Source organism: Cephus cinctus, unplaced genomic scaffold, assembly GCF_000341935.2.
Source record: "Cephus cinctus unplaced genomic scaffold, Ccin1 Ccin1_scaffold0494, whole genome shotgun sequence".
Classification (NCBI taxonomy): Eukaryota; Metazoa; Arthropoda; class Insecta; order Hymenoptera; family Cephidae; genus Cephus; species Cephus cinctus.
The window spans coordinates 1221485-1239586 of NW_014333166.1; the positions used below are offsets into that span (position 1 = coordinate 1221485).

Here is an 18102-nt window from a genome sequence, read left to right on the forward strand (position 1 = left end):
CTTTTTCACTATAACGTAACTTCTCAAAATGAGATCAGGTGGGTGGAAAGACGGTACTCCAGTCAAAAGACACGTCCACGGGTCAGGTTAGGTTATATATATAAATACAAACCACGTACAGGTCATCCTATCCACCAAAGGACGACTAGCGAGATTACCGTTGGCTGGACCCATCAAAACCTAAGGGACGCGCCTATAGGTACCTTTGGCCGACAGGGTGCGAGGACCCGTGTCAAAAGTTAGACCAATGTCCAAAGCAGATAAGGTTAGGGGTCAATTCGACGAACCAACAAGGGCTTGCGTAACAAGGTTGTGGTTTGATCCTACCTCGGTTCACTCAGATGGTTCTACATAGAAAAGTAATGCAATGACCTAATATTATTATTATTCACAAGAATACGTATATCTACTGTATACCGATATGGCCAGTTTACCCAGTATCTAAGAATCGAAGCGTCATAGGATATTCGGGTTAACCGTGGTACGGAATACAGAGGAATGTTTTATAAATGCTCAAGGAAAGTGACTTTATTGAGCTTGTGTTCAGCGAAGCTCAGACTCGCGGATGCTGCGGGCGAGATTAAAATTTCAAGCGTCTAACCTTCCTCTTTACCTGCATTAAAGCCGACTGACAGAAACACGTAGTATAAGTACCGACGTGCGTGGGGGGTTTATGAAAATTTTATAAATTTCATTTTATTCCATTTTAAGGAAAAAGGGCTAGGGGAGCCTGATAAAATTCTTTGGTTATCGGGTAAATTTCATTAGGCTGAGTAGCTTGTGTCTTCTTTACATGAAAATGCCAAAGATTTTTGGCAAAATAAAGGGAATCTGGGAAGAGCATGGGGAAGGGGGAGGGTTGCGAAGAAAGGAAAAAAATGGTTGATACAAACGGTAATAATAAAGAAAAAAGAATACGAAAGAAAAGTAAAGACGTAAAAGGATGGTAGTGTGGATTCTCATTGCTTTTGAAAGACCCTCGGCTTGTTTTTCAGTGCGGCTATCTCTCGCGTACCGAACCATTCCAGGCTCACAATCAGCCAAGCTTTAATCGAACGTCGAGAAATCCACTTTCAGGGGTACCAATTTTTTTTTCTTCCTTTTACGTCTTTTGTTCTTTTTTTCTTCGTTTCACCTATACCCTACGGCACAGCTCGATTTCCATTGTCCGACTCTGGTCAGCCTGTACGCTCGAAATTCGAGAAAATAGTTGAGGAAAAAAAATACGGGAACAAAATTATATAGCAAAGTCAACAAAATCAGTTACCTAACGGCAGGCACTTCCAAAATGTCCCACTCGACGGACATGTAGAACTCGGAAAGATCGACGCCGACGTCGACGACGTTGCTGCCCGATTTCTCATCCATGTGCCTCAGATCCACCTGTGGAAACGTGTATATATTTTTTTATTAAAAAAGAAACAAATTTTGACTTTTCATCAACCAGAAACATTATCAAAGCGCCGGCGGACATGACGCTCGACGTAATTATTTTTTTCAACGTAAATTTTTGTTTATGCTAACAATCAATTTTATATATGTTTTGGCATTAAGTGAAAAAAAGTATACACAAATGCATATAGTCTCTTGCACGTAAGCCGAGCTAGCCCTTGCTTGCTGGTATTGCGAGCCCGGTACTCTCTCTCTCTCTCTCTCTCTCTCTCTCTCTCTCTCTCTCTAGAATTATAAACTGAAATTAAAGTTCCTTTTATTGGTATTACTGGAACTCAATTCCGGAGTGCAATCCGCGAATATGTTCATTCGATCGCGAACGGCCGTCCCGTTGACACGAGCTTCGCGCAATTTCGAGACCGACGTAAGTCGATTAGCACACCGGAATTAAATGTCCTTTTAAATCTATTACGCAATTCTCTAGCATTACATACACTATACATATATATATATATATATATGTATATAAAAGACACACAGAAAAAAGAAACAGGCTCAACACATATTTCCACAGTCCCAGGCAACGGGGTCGAAAAAACACCCGAAAACATTGCGCATCTAAAATAAAAACAGAATTACTGGCAGACTACATAAATTATCGTTATCGTTATCGTCTTATCCACTCTTCGCCATTTCACCTAAACGAACAACTAACAGTAATAATAATCGTCAATTGGAGTCTCTGTTGTAAATATATATATGTCTATATATATATTGACGACGACTATATATATATTTTTTAATTACAATCAGCAAAAATGAAATAATAATTAATATTCAGATATACGTAAATTATTTATCAGCTTCCGTCACAGAGTCAGTAACCACCGGAAACACGTGGATCGATTTCATTAGCCGTTTCCCTTTTGGCTTACGATTAAACTGAATTCCAACGTTGACTGACAACTGTTACCAACAATGCCAACCCCTATCAGCTACCCTCAACCAATTGCTGTAACCTGGCCCGAATCACAGGAGATCAACCCCTATTTCGAAATACCCGTGTACACATATACATTTCACAAATTTATTACTCCTGCTCTGTCGTCTATCGTCATCTTTCTATTGTATATACTTAACGTCACAATACTTTAACGTCATTCTCGTTTAATCCGACGGTATCGCGTATCAATTTATTTGTCTCGTTAGTCCTTATCGAGGATGACGGTAAGGTGGGTAAAATAATTTTTTTGACGTAACGTAGGAAAATTTTTTAACGTCGTTTTAAGCAAATACACTTCCAGACGCGGTTCCTTGGGTACAAGCGAGTTACGTATTAGCCGGGCTTAACGCGTTCCTAGGAAAATATTTTTCCACGTTTCCAGCTACGCTCACGGAGTTAAGTACGCGGGGAAATGGCAGAACCGAGAGAGAAAGATACTCAACAGGTATGCGGCTTCCTCGGCTGGAGCCTTGGATGCTTTTGGTAAATTGGCCGGATCTTCAGTTATTCTGGTTACCTAAAGATCTTGAAAACGGTCGACTGCCCTTTGGAGGATACTTGGAATTTTCGGAGTGTCATAAGAAGTCGATGGGGAGTATATTAAAAAAAAAATTTTTTTACAGTTCATTTAGTTTTATACTTTATTTTGTAATTAGAACATTTGTAAAAATTTTTTTCTTCACTACACTATATTTTGACTAGGAGTATGTGTGTGTGTATATATATATATGTATATTCTGTGTGTATATTACATGTGTAATTTGACATGTTAACCATACGACTGCAATGCTCGTAGCCTTTTAATGTGACGTAAGGACGCGTTCGCGTGTAGTTCTGCTCTAAAGATCGGGGTTTAATTAATTGACGCCCAAATTGTTATCAGTGCTCAGGGAGGCGAAGGATTTTACGGGAAATTGTTTTAAAGGGAAAGTCTTTCAGAAAAGAATTAATGCTAAGGGTACTGTAGGGCTTTTAATATTATTTGAGAAATGTCGATCTAGTTAAATTAAAGGACTGGAGCGTAAGAAATCGTTTTTTTTTCCCCTTAACTTTTACCCCGGCAAAAAATTCGAGTGTTCTTTTAGCCAAGGGGTTCGTGGCAATTTGGACGGATAAAGTTTTGCTTTACGAAAGAGAGAAAATGGGGACTGGAAGAGGCGCCGATAAGGAGTGCCTGTATGTACTTTTGGTTAAATTGTGGATTACTAGATTTCAATTCAATGTATATATATTTTTTTTTTTTTCGATACGTTTCATCTACTTAACGCTGTTCTCACTGAAGCAAGTAAACGACGCGTCCTTTACCTCCTACTGGCAATCATCGAAGGATTACCGGAAGCGGGATCTAATACTTTCTCGATGCCGGCGCTTGACTAACGCGAAGCCACAATTCCGCCCGAGCGGCGATTTATTAACGTTACACTTCCGTAGTTCGTTGCGTTTCTTCCGTCAATTTTTCTTTTTCTTTTTTTTTTTCATCACGTTTGCCCTTTATTTTTTTTAAGGGTTCGTCACTGCCACCCCTTGCCCCTCTTTCCCGCGTCAGCACTTTGGCAACCCTCACGACTTTCACTCTATTTTCTTTTCTTTCTATGTAATCCCGCGTCACCCGAAAAACTTATCGACGCCTATCCCCACCCTCTCCTACTTTTGTCGCGACGCCCGGCGTCGTCGTCCTTTTTCCTCGGGTTTCCTGCACGCGCAGCACGGACGACAAAACTCTTGAAAAAATAAATTTCGAATTCCTTCACCGAAAAGGCAAACTTTGGGTTTAATTTTTTTCAAGCAGTCCTTATCACGCGCACGTGGTCCAGCTCACCGATCCCTAAGGGATGGTCTCTCGGATTGGATCGCAAAGACACTTGGCAATAGTACGAAAAAGAGATGCTCGAAGTTATCGTGCTGATAACTAATTCACTAAGGTTTTCCAGTTCGGCTGAACTTTGGCATATTTCATATTCCGTCCACTGCTGTTCCTTTTTTTTTGGCCATTTGTCATTTTTTTTCTCAAGTTTCCACACCCTCCCTTATACGAAAGCTTATGCTCGCCACTAGCACTGAATGGCCCAGGAAATATTGGCTGGTTCGAAATTCGAGCGAAGGCGTAGAGATTAAAAAAAATTGTGTTGGTACATTATTTTTGAGCGAATAAAACCAAATAAATTGACCAACATAAATATTCTATATAATTATGTAATCGTATCGTACAATTTTAAGAGAAAAGGGATAAATCCTAAATTTCCTAAAGCCCTCGCGTCAATTACGTAAACACTCTTAATCTATTTAGAACAGAGGAGCGAAAGTTGCGAACAATAAAACCGAGCCAAAGTGCCGTGGACATTTTTGACTTTCAACTGGGCCAGTCCTCATCGCGCGACAAACTGCACTTCAACAAGGAACAATAGAGGCACGCGTCGCTCATCGCGAGTGCAGAGTTATCAAGCATTTCTAGTATGTCTAGACAGCGGATGCACGCGTCTACGATAGAGCGAGATACGGAAGGCGTCGCGACGCCCTCATTAAGTAAAATTCCATAAATACACAGTACCACGTAATTTGTTCGTGGCTTTTGCAAGTTTCCGAGAATATGGAAAAACAAAGAAAAAATTCATTAAAAAAAAGCACAAACCTAACCTTCTATCCGAAGCAGCAATTTGCTATTCTAAATATCCAGCCAGTACTATTTGGTTCAGAACACTCGTATCTATAGAGTGACAAACAAATGTGGTCGTTGTTCGATAAAAAAAAAAGAAGAAAAAAATCTAAAGAGAAAATAGAAAGAAGAGCGATAAAAATGGTTGCCGATAAGTAATACTCGGCTTTGGAAGAATCGATGGTCTCTGTGCGATTACTATTGATCTGATGGCCGATGGGAGAGTCGAAAGTGCATAGGAGAATATATATACGTATATAGAAAGAGAAATATGGTGAAGGATACTATGTAAAGCGTTACCTCCAAAGTCGGAAAAGTTTCTAAATGAAATTTATCGGTCTGCCCAGAAAGGATAAATCATACGTAAATTCGGAATCTGGGTTAATCGGATTGGCCTAAGCGACACCGACGCCTTCCGTCCCCCAGCCCTACATACCCTACCGTGGATTACGTTTGCTACATGGCAACCCACGATAAAAAATATCCAGTCGTATAAACCACCCCTCCAACCCCACTGTCACCTACTGAACACCAATTGGCTCCGTTGAGTTCTCATTTTTTGTCATTACGTCATCCCACCTTGTACCAGTTGACCGTCGTGATGAATTGCGCCAAATGATGACCGATGGGAGGAAATATTTTTTTTGTCATCCTTATCAACCACCCGACGAGGACGTGATGGGGGAGAATAAAGAGGGTGCTACTCGAAATTTCTCAAAATATCAATTTTTTATAAAAATTTGTTACGTCGGTTTGATTTTTTTTTTTCGACCTACCTCAACCGAGTCAGTTGAAGGGAAACGGGATGACCTTGAAGATCTTTGTATACGCTTTCAAGTATAGGGATATTTAAAAATTTCACTTTCACATACGATATACAGATTTTTGGAAATTCGCCACTCTACGTGTAAATCTTAGGCGGTTGCAGTTTGAGAATTCAAACGAAATCGCGAAAATTTTCTCGCGCGATTTAACGGTACTGTTAACTATGGCGATAGACGCTTCTATCGACTGATAAGGATATCGATCGGACGTTTATCGAAGCTTAGTAAAAGCTGTGCAAAAAGCTATAAAGATCTTCAATCGTTTTACAGTGTCGCACTGTGTTGTCCAGAGGCAGTCGCGTAAGTTTCTAAAGAAAATTATAGACGGTGGTACTGAAAAAAAAAGTTGACAGGAAATGCACGTAAATTACAATCGGCCAATCGGACGGCTGAAATCTTTCCAAAGACAAGAAGGGTCGCTATCACGTTGTAACTGTGAAGTTGGCTACGAAGTGGAGTCAAGTGGAAATGGATGAGTGCAGGATGAAGTGGCGCCAAGTACCAAGAGGGAAATAAGACACGAGTAAAACCTGGAGGCGAATGCGCTTCTCTGATTGGTCGGAGCGCCAGAGCGAATCGGGATACAGGAGAAATCCGGACTGGTTGCTGAATATAGAGAAGGAGCAGAGAGAAGCGGAGCAATGGGTACCGGAAATAGCTCTTCGCCGAGACCTGAAAAGTCGGAATAAATCGAAATAATGAATACAGAGTCGAAATAGCGACGTCCCTTCGAGAGTTGAATATCGAGCGACCTAATTCTGACGAGTGTCAAGAAAGTTTTAACGAAAGCTCGTCCAGGGAGTTTTGTTTGTAAAAATAGAAAAATCTTTGACCCGTGACAGGTGCACTTCGACCCACAATCTAGAGGGCTTATCAAAAGTTTATCTGTTACCTATGGAAAATTTATGCTATGACATTTCTGCTATGACAATTTGTATTGCTTCGATGCAATTGTTTCCTTTGGTTGCAATTACGGAAAACCGAACGTGACGTTTGTTACTACCGGAATCAATACCACTTGTCAAACTCTCTATAAACTGACAAGGGCTGATACTGATTCTAGCACAACCTGACCCGGTGTAGCAGGTACCGTTTACATTGGGTGTCAAAAATAAATACGATCATTATATACAGCGATTGCAACTAGAGACAGAACTCTTCAATGGACGTTATAGAAATTGCCAAATATCTAATACACGTGTCATATATAAATTTATTAATTGGAATTCGATACACGATTATCCAATCGATGTGGAATTCTGATCGATTTTGATTTTGAAAAAATTTTTTCAAATTGTACGAGATATTAATTCGAGCCTATTACGACACGATGAAAAGGGTATACCGTGACGTAACATGGGTACAACGGGACGTGACGTAGTCACCCGGAAACGGAAAGCAAATAACATTCCCGTGCTCGAAAAACGAATAGGAATTTTTCGAAATTAGTCAAACGCACACATGGAGCCACGTGCGCCAGTCGGTACGTATCTACGTTATCAAAAGTCTCTCATAGTGATATGGCATATGTGAAGAGTGGGAGAAAATTGAAGAAGAGTAAATGCACAGAAGAGACTCTTCTGATGACAGACGCGTGAGAGAATAAGCACTTTGAAAAAAAAAAATAATAAATTGCAAGATAGAAGATGAATCGTTTTAAAAAATGGCAAAGTTGTTCCTTGTTATTATTATTGTTGTTAGTATTGTTATTAATGTCATTAGTGCGTATTACGCGAGCTGATAAAGAAAGAAGATGGCGAGTGTCGCGAGGACGAGAAAGCTTGAGTGAATAAGCGGACGTTAAAGCAAAATCAACAAACGGTGCCATTTTGCAACAGAGGCATGCAAAGCTCACATTGAAAGCTCAGGAAAAGCCTTAACGTATAGATGCCTCGCGTCACCGTACAGTGGTACAGTCGGACTCCTAAGGATTTCCCGATGGATCGGACAGTTGGAAGATGGTCGCGAAGACTATTTCAGGTGGCTTCTGGGTAAGCGAGATAGCCCTTACGTTTACGCTTATACGTACTCACGCTTTCGCTTCTTCCATAGTCAACCGTGCCAACTGTTTTTTCGGCGTCAACTTCATCTCTAAGATTCAGCCTAACCTGACCTGGTGGACTATAAAACTTGCACTGCTGCAGTGGACGCTACCGCGTACTTGCTATATCTATAGTATACCCGTCTACGTCACTCTTTCTATCGACAATTCCTTATCGCTTCCGGTTGTCATGGTACGGAACCGAACAAATTTTCCATACAAAACCCATAACACTATTTCGATAGATTTTTCGAAAAAAAAAAATTCAAAATTGTATAATTACAAAATTTTTCATAAATCTTGCTCGACTTTTACACATTTTTTATTGAAAAGTATCAAGATGAGCTTCCTGTACAAGCGAGGGATGGCCGAAAACAAACTGTGAAAAGATATCGAGGGGATCTGAATTACACAAGGGTGTATATCTATATAGGGCTATATATACCCTTAGTGCTGCGTGAGGTTTTATGGGATGTTATTAGCAACGGCTACGCTCGTAATTATTTCAGCGAGACTTCTCAGAGGCTTAGGTAAAATTAGGGCTATTCTCTCTCTCTCTCTCCCTCCCTCTCTCTCTCTCTCTCTCTCTCTCTTGACTCTACGTATATCCCGGATGCTCGTTTCCATGTGCAAGGGTGCAGAGCAAGGATAGCGAACTACGGGCATTGATTTATAAAGCCGTGGCCGTGAGGAAAAGGATTCACCGTTTCTGAGATCTTTTAAACCTCGCAGAATCCTCAGCCCGAAAGACTCGCGATAATTTACACGACGATTCTCGAACGCCGACGGTTTCTGTCGAAGTCTTGTATGTACCTACGTTTACTACGTATCCACCTATATCTATATATCTCACGGATATATCCTACGCGTGTAATTTACGCTGCTGCGGGCAAATCTGCCCTGGGGGAATTCGCGAAACTTATGGTCCCCTTTTTCACGAGCTCCCACGATCCAATCTCGAAACGGAACGTTTATTTATTGGACGAAGCGGCTACGCGATACTGGAGATACAGACGATATAGAAAGGTGTAATAAGATATACAGCTGTATATGTATACCTATACACTGCCTTGGATCCATCTCGAAACGCCTATTTTCTTCTCATCCCCTTTTTTTCTTCCATATGTCTTTTTTTACTCATCTCTAACCTCAATTACATTTCGAGTATCTTTTTATCATTTTGTCCTTTCCTTGGCTTTGGATCGTCTCGCATCTTTATTGTCCGAGCATTAACAAAAGTTTGCTAGTGACTTAGGACGAGCTTAGGTACAGTCATATCAGGAATATATATATATATATACATATTATATATATATATATATACATATATATATACATTATATATATATACATATATTCGTGGCAATAGGTAAATATTTACTAAGGACTCGTCACCAAAACATAAAATATTTTATTTTGAAAAAATTTGTTTTCTCTTTCAATAATCCACGCTGTACCTACGCACGCACTATTTTTTTAATTCATTACATCCGCAACGTGTCTACCAAGCTTTCTGAGCATGTTAATTAAAAATAAAAACATATATGCTCTATATGCGTCACAACATCGAATCATTGGACCGACACCAGGCCATTTGAACGTATACATACATATACGTACACGCATAAAATCGTGTGTTATATAAATATTATATGAATGATATATATGTATATACAGATATGTAATCGAGTATATTTGTACCTATACGTATCTATGTATTATGCATGTGCGAGCGAAATTGTGTATGTACAAGGTGTATATATATATATGTATATTTAAAAAATTGTTAATAAGACAGTGCAGCACAATACATTCTTAAGGCCTATAACGTTACTCGCAAGAACACAATACAAAAAAAGTCAAACCACGACGCCACCTTCCCTTCGAGTCTCCATGGAAAAGGTATAAAATGTGTGCGTTTTTTTTTTTTTTGGAAAAATGGATTTTCGAAAAAATTTTGTTACAAAAGAAAATATTTTTCGTTCAATCTACGGACAGTGATCCGGTCTGACGTAAAAAGGACATTTCTACGGAATTCTCCAGGGGAAGTAGACGAGTCCGCGAGTAGCCAGACGTCGTCAACGATCTGGAAGCCATTTTCAGCCCTCGTTTCACTCAGCAAACCCTTTACTTGCGAGACTCGCCGTTGGGGCCACCCCCTAGCAGTCTAGTCGAACCGTTATAGCGTTATGACGTCGGGACGTCACTGTGCAGACAGGCGACTAAACATGGAGTGGAAAATCGAGTTAAAAGAGAAAATTATGGAAAAATATGGTCAACCACGTGTCAATGTCATTAGGAACATGGATACCAGTCTTGATGTAATTTTGAAAAATTACAAAAGGAAAAAAAATGTCTTACTAATTATTCGCGCGAGTAGCGATAAGGATTAATTATTTTTCCTCCTTCGATCACATAACTAAATGAGTGGTGGTAAAAGTTTCTGTCTGCATTGAAAATATTTTGAAAATTTTCTTCAATCTTTAATTTTTCCATTTAGTCGCTAAACGGCTTATGAACGAAATTATAAAAAAATGGACTCGTCCCCTGTCAGGTCAGACTCGGCTACCGTATTATCAGGAATCCTCGAAATTTAATAAAAGTATATATATATACATGGTCATGAAACGTCAGCTTCGCTATCACCCATTAGAATCTTCCCTTTAAGCATTCAAGAACATTACCCTCATAAAATCCTTAGAGCAATGCTACCAACCGTACCCACGGATGCTCAAGGTAGAGCAAGTGCAACTTTAATTTGGAACGTGAGTCGCTTACTTTTTGAGTCACTCGGTAACCTCACCGAATCAAATCCCTCGAAACGTCCGCATGAGCAACACGCGACCCCTAAAATTCGTATTGGCCCGATTCCTAAAATTAAAAACCATAAGCCAAAAATACGTTTGCTCTGTAAATAATGTGAGTTGATACATTATTTCCTCCGTAATATTTCAATCGGCAGCCCCTGCGTGGGTGTGTTTAGCCATGGCAATTATAAATGGAAATGAAATACGTTAAAGTACCAATAATGGCCGTCCGGTTTGAAAAGTCCATTATTCAAGTATCTACGGGTGCACAATGGGCTGAACTCTGTGGATGTTCATGGACTACCCTGCGCCCTACCAGGGACCAAGCCAAAGCTCTGGCCGGGTAGTGTTGGAGTATAATAAGTTGTTCGCCAGTTACTGGCAGTTGGGTAGCGGCGGAGAGTTGGTTTCAGGACCGAAGACTTTACGGTAAAGGATGAGAATGCCTGTCTGTGTAATAATTACTTAACCAATTGCATAACATCAGGTTTTTATTGAAGATCCGTGAACTCACAGACTGTACTAGCTAGACGTCGCTGGCCAATAGGAATTATATCTTTTTCCAGAATTTAAATAAAATAAATGAATTTCAGTTTAACGCCGTTTACGTGTTGTTTTTGTTTCGTGCGGATTTCTTTTTTCTTATGGAAAACCATCACCGGGGAAAGTTTTATAGCCACGTGGTCTTCTTTATATCTCATGAAAAATCTTTTGATGGACGACCATTTCAACGTTATAGATATCACCGCAATGTGACTCGAATCATGTCGGTGGTCCATAGGAGAATTTCATCCAGCGACGCAGACAGGGATTACGTGGGCTTGGAATCCATATTGCGAAACTGTACAGGGTCAGACATTCAATACCAATTCGAAACCGCAAAATTCCATTAGACCCTTCCGCGTCAGGTATTGCGGGTTTCCAAAATATTGAAATATCACGTAATTTAACAAATTACAGCATCTCGTATCAAGTACGGCAAACAGGAATTAAATATCGACGATAACGCAGAAGCCTATTTTTTGTTGACCTTGAAAAAAAATTTTTCCTTATCGCACGAGTCACCGTACACGAAACAGGTGAACTGTGAGTATCGAGGAAGATGGGTGACGGTGCAAAAACATTTTGTTGGAAAAATATGAAAGATAAATTAATGATCGGTTATCAGTTAAGGGTTGTGTTCGTTACATCCCCTTTACAGCTCGAAGTCGCGTGGGATGTAATATTAATTATTGCCAGTACATTTAACTCCCCTTTGGTGAGCGTAAGCCGCAAATCAACTTTGCTTAAGATGTAGTAGGGATGCTGGGGATTCGGAGGGCTGCAAGGGGTGGGTGGAGGAGAAATACGTGAGATGCGTCTTTATCGCGACAAGCAGCACCAGGGTTGCTGTCAACCGTCTGAGAGCATTAATTACGAGCTTATCTTAAATCATCCCCTTCTTGGGTATATGGCAACTAAGAGAACATTCTCTACTCGATTTTAGGTTCGCGTGATACTCGTGCGCGAAGGTTTTAATTTTGCCCGATACCAGAAGGACGCGTGCAGAATTTATTATTAATCGGTGAAAAAGTACCTAATTGTTAATAGGCTAAATAGCTACTGTGTATTTTAGTGAAATCAAGTAAACTTACTGTTGGTGGATTAATATCGATCCTGAAGGAGGTTAACTGATCAGGGGTTGGAAACTTGAAAAATTGTAGACTCTTGGTATATGATACAGGTGGCTAAAGGTGAAAAAGTTTACAGGGTAAACTCTCGGCATACTAATTATCACTGTCAGAGATAATTAACTTATTTTATTGATTTTAGGTAGTTTGGTTAATTCTGGGAATCAACGTGAAAGCTAATTAAGCGTAGATGATGGATTTCTGGTATTTTAAGAAAATCCATCAATCTTGAGAAACGAACCCCGTAAAACTTGATAGCTCTAATTTTTCGAAATGATTGTATTTTTTATTCAAACCATTTATTCTGAATTATTATCTCCAACCGGATAAGGGAAATTCAACAAGCTGAATGAAATTGATAAAAAAAACAGTAATTCCAAATAACCAAGAGACGCCGGAGTAGCATTCAGAAGTAGATTGAATCGATCAAAAATTCTTCAGGGGTCCATAATTCCACAAATAAATGGAGACTGGGGCTTCCTTGTGAGACGAGGAAATATCGATCATCCCTAATATATTTATCATTCCTGTGATTTTTATCCTGAAAGAAATCACCGAATGATTATGAGACTGAGAATGATTATGAGAATATCTGATCGCGGAAACATTTAATGAAAGTCTACCGGGTGTTCAGGAATATATGATTCGTTTGATTAATATATGGTTCATGAGAGAAAAAAAACCGGAAGTCCGATTACCATATATTCTCCATCTTCACTGATACCAAATTTCGTATAAAAACTTCTAAAAAAAAAATGTCCTCTTATCATTCAAATACGAAAAAAAAAAATGTGCTCTCATCAGATTTCCATCTACAGTACATATTTACAGTGAATCGTCATGAGGATGACGAATGAGCGGGAAATTCAAAGTATTAAAATATCTCGATGGATCCGGCGAGTATTATATAAAATAAAATAAAAAGTTCAGGTCGTTCGAGCAGAAATTTATAGTGTACACCCAAGAAATCTTTAGTGTAACTTTACATATGCTATATATATATATATATATATATATATATATATATATATATATATATATATATATATATATATATATATATATATATATATATATATATATATATATATATATATATATATATATATATATATATATATATATATATATATATATATATATATATATATATATATATATATATATATATATATATATATATATATATATATACACATACATATCAAGTTCAGATGTAAACGAGTTCTCAATAAGAATAAATGGCGGTACCGTCGCAACTGCCAACTTCTTTTTTTTCCTCCACTTTTTATTACCAAATACTCAATACCGTAGGTAGCCTTATAAAGAGCACTAAATCTTGGATTTGCTTCTCAAATCCGGAAACCGAGACATTAAACCGTGAGATTCGAATCGAACAACGTGCAGTGAGCTGTGATTTACGATAAGGATTTTGTAAAAAAAAATGCAACTCCACTGTAATTGAGACAAGGAGAAACAAGGCGAACGTATCTCCCGTATCGTTGCACCGAGTGTTAAAGTAAGCACCGATCGTGCCATTGAAGTAAACAGTTGTCCTTTATGAAAATATATAATACAAGTAACAATTGGTTATAATTTTCGATATAGTCTCCCAGGTGATTCTCGATACCCTCGCGGCCTCCGCACTTTTGATTGACAATAATTTTATACCTTTCCCACGTGTTTCGAGTGTATCAGTGACGTCCAACAGCTATATATAAACAATCAAGAAGAATCCAGAATCCAGGCTGAACGTCCAATTCCAGCTGGCGGCCCGTTCAAAAAGTGACAAAACGTCAAACCGACATCATTCACTATTGTCCCATAAAAAATAAGGAGACTAATTATTATTAATATTTATCGATCCGTGTGTACAACGATGAGGATAATATTCATACAATATACGTAGGATCTTAAAAAATTCAGTTTTGTAATTGACTTATCAATAGATCGTTCGTTTATATCCTTATCGTCGTAATATACATATTATCAGGGATCGCTATTTTTTATGACAAAACACATCAGCAGCTAAATCTGTCACTTCAAGAACACCATGAAGTAAATGTACAAACGAACGCACGAACGAACGACGCCGATCAATACTGCCAATATAATAAATATTAAAATACGATATATCACACGTCCAACAGCGCATCGCACGAAAATGTAACGAGCCGGCGTTTAACGATGCATTCGTAACGTGAACCAAGGACAGACGTAATAATCGAAACGATCCATAAATGATATTGATTTAATGAATAACGAGAAATTAATGAGTTTAATTGAAAAAAAAAAGAGAAAAATGAAAAAGAAAAAACAAATCATCAAGACTGTCGTATTGATTCGTTTGTTTATCGGCACCTTGAACCCATCATAAGTCCATGAGCCTAACTTCAAAACACAGGTCTGTACGTCGTAGGGAAAGAACTCAACGTCGATGGAGCAGGACGATTTATAAACGGCTGGTGGTTGCCAGACGACCAGCCCCGTATAGTAGACCGTGGCCTTGGTCATCAGGGTCACCTCGTAGTTGCCGTCGGCGCTGCAATCACCGAAGAACAACCCCACGTGATCGCGATTGGTCCTGAAAAATCGAGGGGAAGCTGTCAGTCGTGGAGTTAGCAATTCACTTATTTTTTTCTAAATAAAAATGACAAATTAACAAATACGAAGTATTAACATTTCGCAAATTGATAATTGTTTATAAAATAATTATTAAACGACAGCTTCCCCCTTTTACGCATATGACCAAATTTCGATGCTCCACTATTACGACCTAAATACGATCGATCACCGGCCTTGCTCGTTGCTCTATGTATTTTTGTAGATTTTTGTATCAAAAAATTTCTTTCGACCTATCGACGTCAATTATTTTCCCGAAAAATTGCATGGGGATGGAGCATCGACATTTTTTTCAAGGGTACTTTTGGATACCCAAGTAAATAATTTTTTTTTTAGTCCAGGTTACTATGTTACGCAACGGCGCAATGCTTATGCTATTACTGCAAAATGGCGAGGACGCTTTCCAGGATCACTTGGATCACGTGGTCCACGTGTCGCAAACTCGTTCAGCCACCTTAAGATCTACCATGCTGGTTTACCTTGAAGCCGTCATAGGTCCACGAACCGAACTTGAGGACGCAGGTCTGTTCGTCGAAGGGGAAGTACTCCACGTCGATTTCGCAGGAGGATTTATATATGGCGGGTGGCTTCCATTCGACCAGGCCTTGATGGTAGATGGTGGCCTTGGTGGCCAACGTCACCTCGAAGTTGCCGTCCGCGCTGCGAGCGAGCACATTAGTGGTTCTGGGCGCTGCGGCGGTCGAGCTTACTTTGTACTTACGATTCAACGATTCCCACTTTACGTTATTTTTAATTAGCCAAAAAGAAAGTAACTAGACACGACCTTTTAAGAATTTATCGCTAAACCCTCAAACCTTACGAGCCTCACCCCCTTCACGTTGAACAACGTGAACTTGAACGTGTGATTGATAAATTTTCATTTTCATTTTTTTCAAAAATATTATCCGAGTCCAAAAAAAGTATCCATGCGCATGGCTGATGTACACGGACGTTATTTGTCACCTGACAGTTGTAACACTAACGAGGTCTTCGCTATTCACCAGTCAAATCGTAATGTGTAGGAATATGCAAATGACCTACTGTACGTGAAATTTTAAAAGGGCACGATGAACAATTTGCATCTGGAGTAGATAATAGAGTAGTAGAGTCCTACTGTACGAGCAGATATATATAACTGCTCTATACCAGTAGGTATGTATATTGCAACGTATCTTTCTTAACTCGACGCCGATAGCGAAAAAATCCGAGAACTAACCTTCGTTACCTTCGCCCACCCTCCACGCTTACCGTCCACCCTTTGCTCAGGCATCCGCAAGCCAGACGGGCGTCAACCAATTATTTTTTCACCGGGAACTGACGAGCCGGTATGAACTGGGAAAGGAACAGGCCCAATTCCACCAAAGCTAGAAATCTCACGGAACCTAGCAGAAAAGACGATAACGGATCCTGTTGATTTTTAAGGACGCGTAAAATCAGCAAACGCAATTGGATGCACGAACGGGAGCGGACGGTTACGGAAATGCATGGCCGCTCAGGCTGTTAGGTTGAAGCTAGGGAGGGTCGGAGTAAGAGTCAGGCAGATAGTGCGGAATATAGAGAGCAACGGATCGAGAACGCAATAGAACGAATCTGAACTATCAAATCGAAATCCCTTCACCAATTAATAAATTGGGAAAACTCATCGGAGGTGGTGCAGGTGATCGGTGAAAGCCGAGAATTGCATCCAGAGGACACTCGGGCAGGCACTGCGTTAGGGCACGACACTACACCTCCGGAACACTCACAGGAAATCCGTAAAATTTCCTGGATATCGCGAGAGCAACGCGAGAGCTACACGAGCGAGAACTTTCTATACCGTATCGAAACGCGGCTAGAAAAACTATAAACAGACAGCACGGGAGCGCGAGGCAGCCCGTGACACCTCGGTCGGTGCCCCGAGGCAGACTGCCTTGACAAAATAGCCAAATTCGAGAACTAATCATTCTGATTGGTCGAGATCCTTATAGTCGATAACTCTTCCATCTCCCTCGAGTCGTCCCTCTAAACCAAATCGAGAGCGTTCCTTAGCGAATCGGTACGTAACTTTGGAGATCCTCCACGGCCGCTTGCCCAGGGCATCGGACGACAGCTGGGCACCACGTCTTTAACACGGGTCAAGGGGTTCCTCCCCTGCTGATCATATCGACCATTCTGATCATAAACATTTGCAAAGAAGACGTTTCTCCTTTCCAGTCCGAGAAAGAGCTTCCATTATCTGTTGTTCTAGATCTCCGCTAGGTGGCTACGCGCTACACCCAAACCGATATACAACTAGGATTTCTCACAGGTTACATCGAACGAGTGAATTGAGTAACGATAAGATCGTGCATCCTCTCAGGGTAAATAATCCTCGTATCAATCCAATAAATACCATCTAACCATTGAATGATTAACTCCTTGACCCCGAAGCCACCGTCAAGTGTCGTCTTATTACCGAGGATCGTGTAATCCTCCCCAGGGTCCGAAACAAACCAACTATCTAATTCCCGACTCCCCCGAGAGCGAAGGGTCGATGGATTTTCGTGGATGAAACGTGGGTGGGATTGTTTTGTCATCAAGCCCATATATACGCACAAAGTATACCTAACAAGGCCAAAAACATACAGCCAGTACATCTATATATTTACAAACGACCTGGATGTTAAAAACAAAATGTAAATGCGATGTTTAATCGAAGTAAGCTCATTGGTCCATTGACTAACAGCCCGTTATAGGGGTAGCCAACCATACCTTGTGTACAAAGCAAACAAAAAGCGTAGGATCCCAAGGCTTGATTTCGACAAATATGAAATAGTTAGTATGCTAGAAGGATGCTGGTTAATCGAGTGACTGAGAGAGAAGATTTCACCCTTGGGATAAACGAGAGTAGGATTCCCTTGTACGTGTGGTCACGTGACAAGAATATCTTCAAGTAGAAAAACGGGGGGTCATAAGAAGGACCCAATCGATAGTCTCTACCGATCTTAAAATTGTCATAACATTCTTATCGGCATCCTCGCACTTCCTGGCTTTAGTCACTGTTCTACCCCATCAGCAACCCCACTTCTGGGAGGGTTAACTCAGCCCCATTGCCCCACAAGTAGTGCACGT

The 18102-nt window shown here is 40.0% G+C and overlaps 1 protein-coding gene across 6 annotated transcripts in view; it reads right to left on the reverse strand.

The window, feature by feature from the left end:
- Positions 1–18102, reverse strand: part of LOC107268211 (acetylcholine receptor subunit alpha-like) — a 103683-nt gene that overhangs the window by 16961 nt on the left and 68620 nt on the right. For 4 of the 6 annotated variants that reach the window (XM_025085508.1, XM_025085510.1, XM_025085509.1 and 1 more), the window contains 2 exons: positions 14752–14974; positions 1268–1383 (listed from right to left, as the gene is read on the reverse strand). In XM_025085508.1, coding sequence (XP_024941276.1) covers positions 1268–1383; positions 14752–14974 — 339 coding nt within the window. Of the gene's footprint in view, positions 1–1267; positions 1384–14751; positions 14975–15491; positions 15673–18102 lie in introns of all 6 variants that reach the window. The other 2 variants (XM_025085511.1, XM_015740756.2) reach the window with 2 other exon arrangements.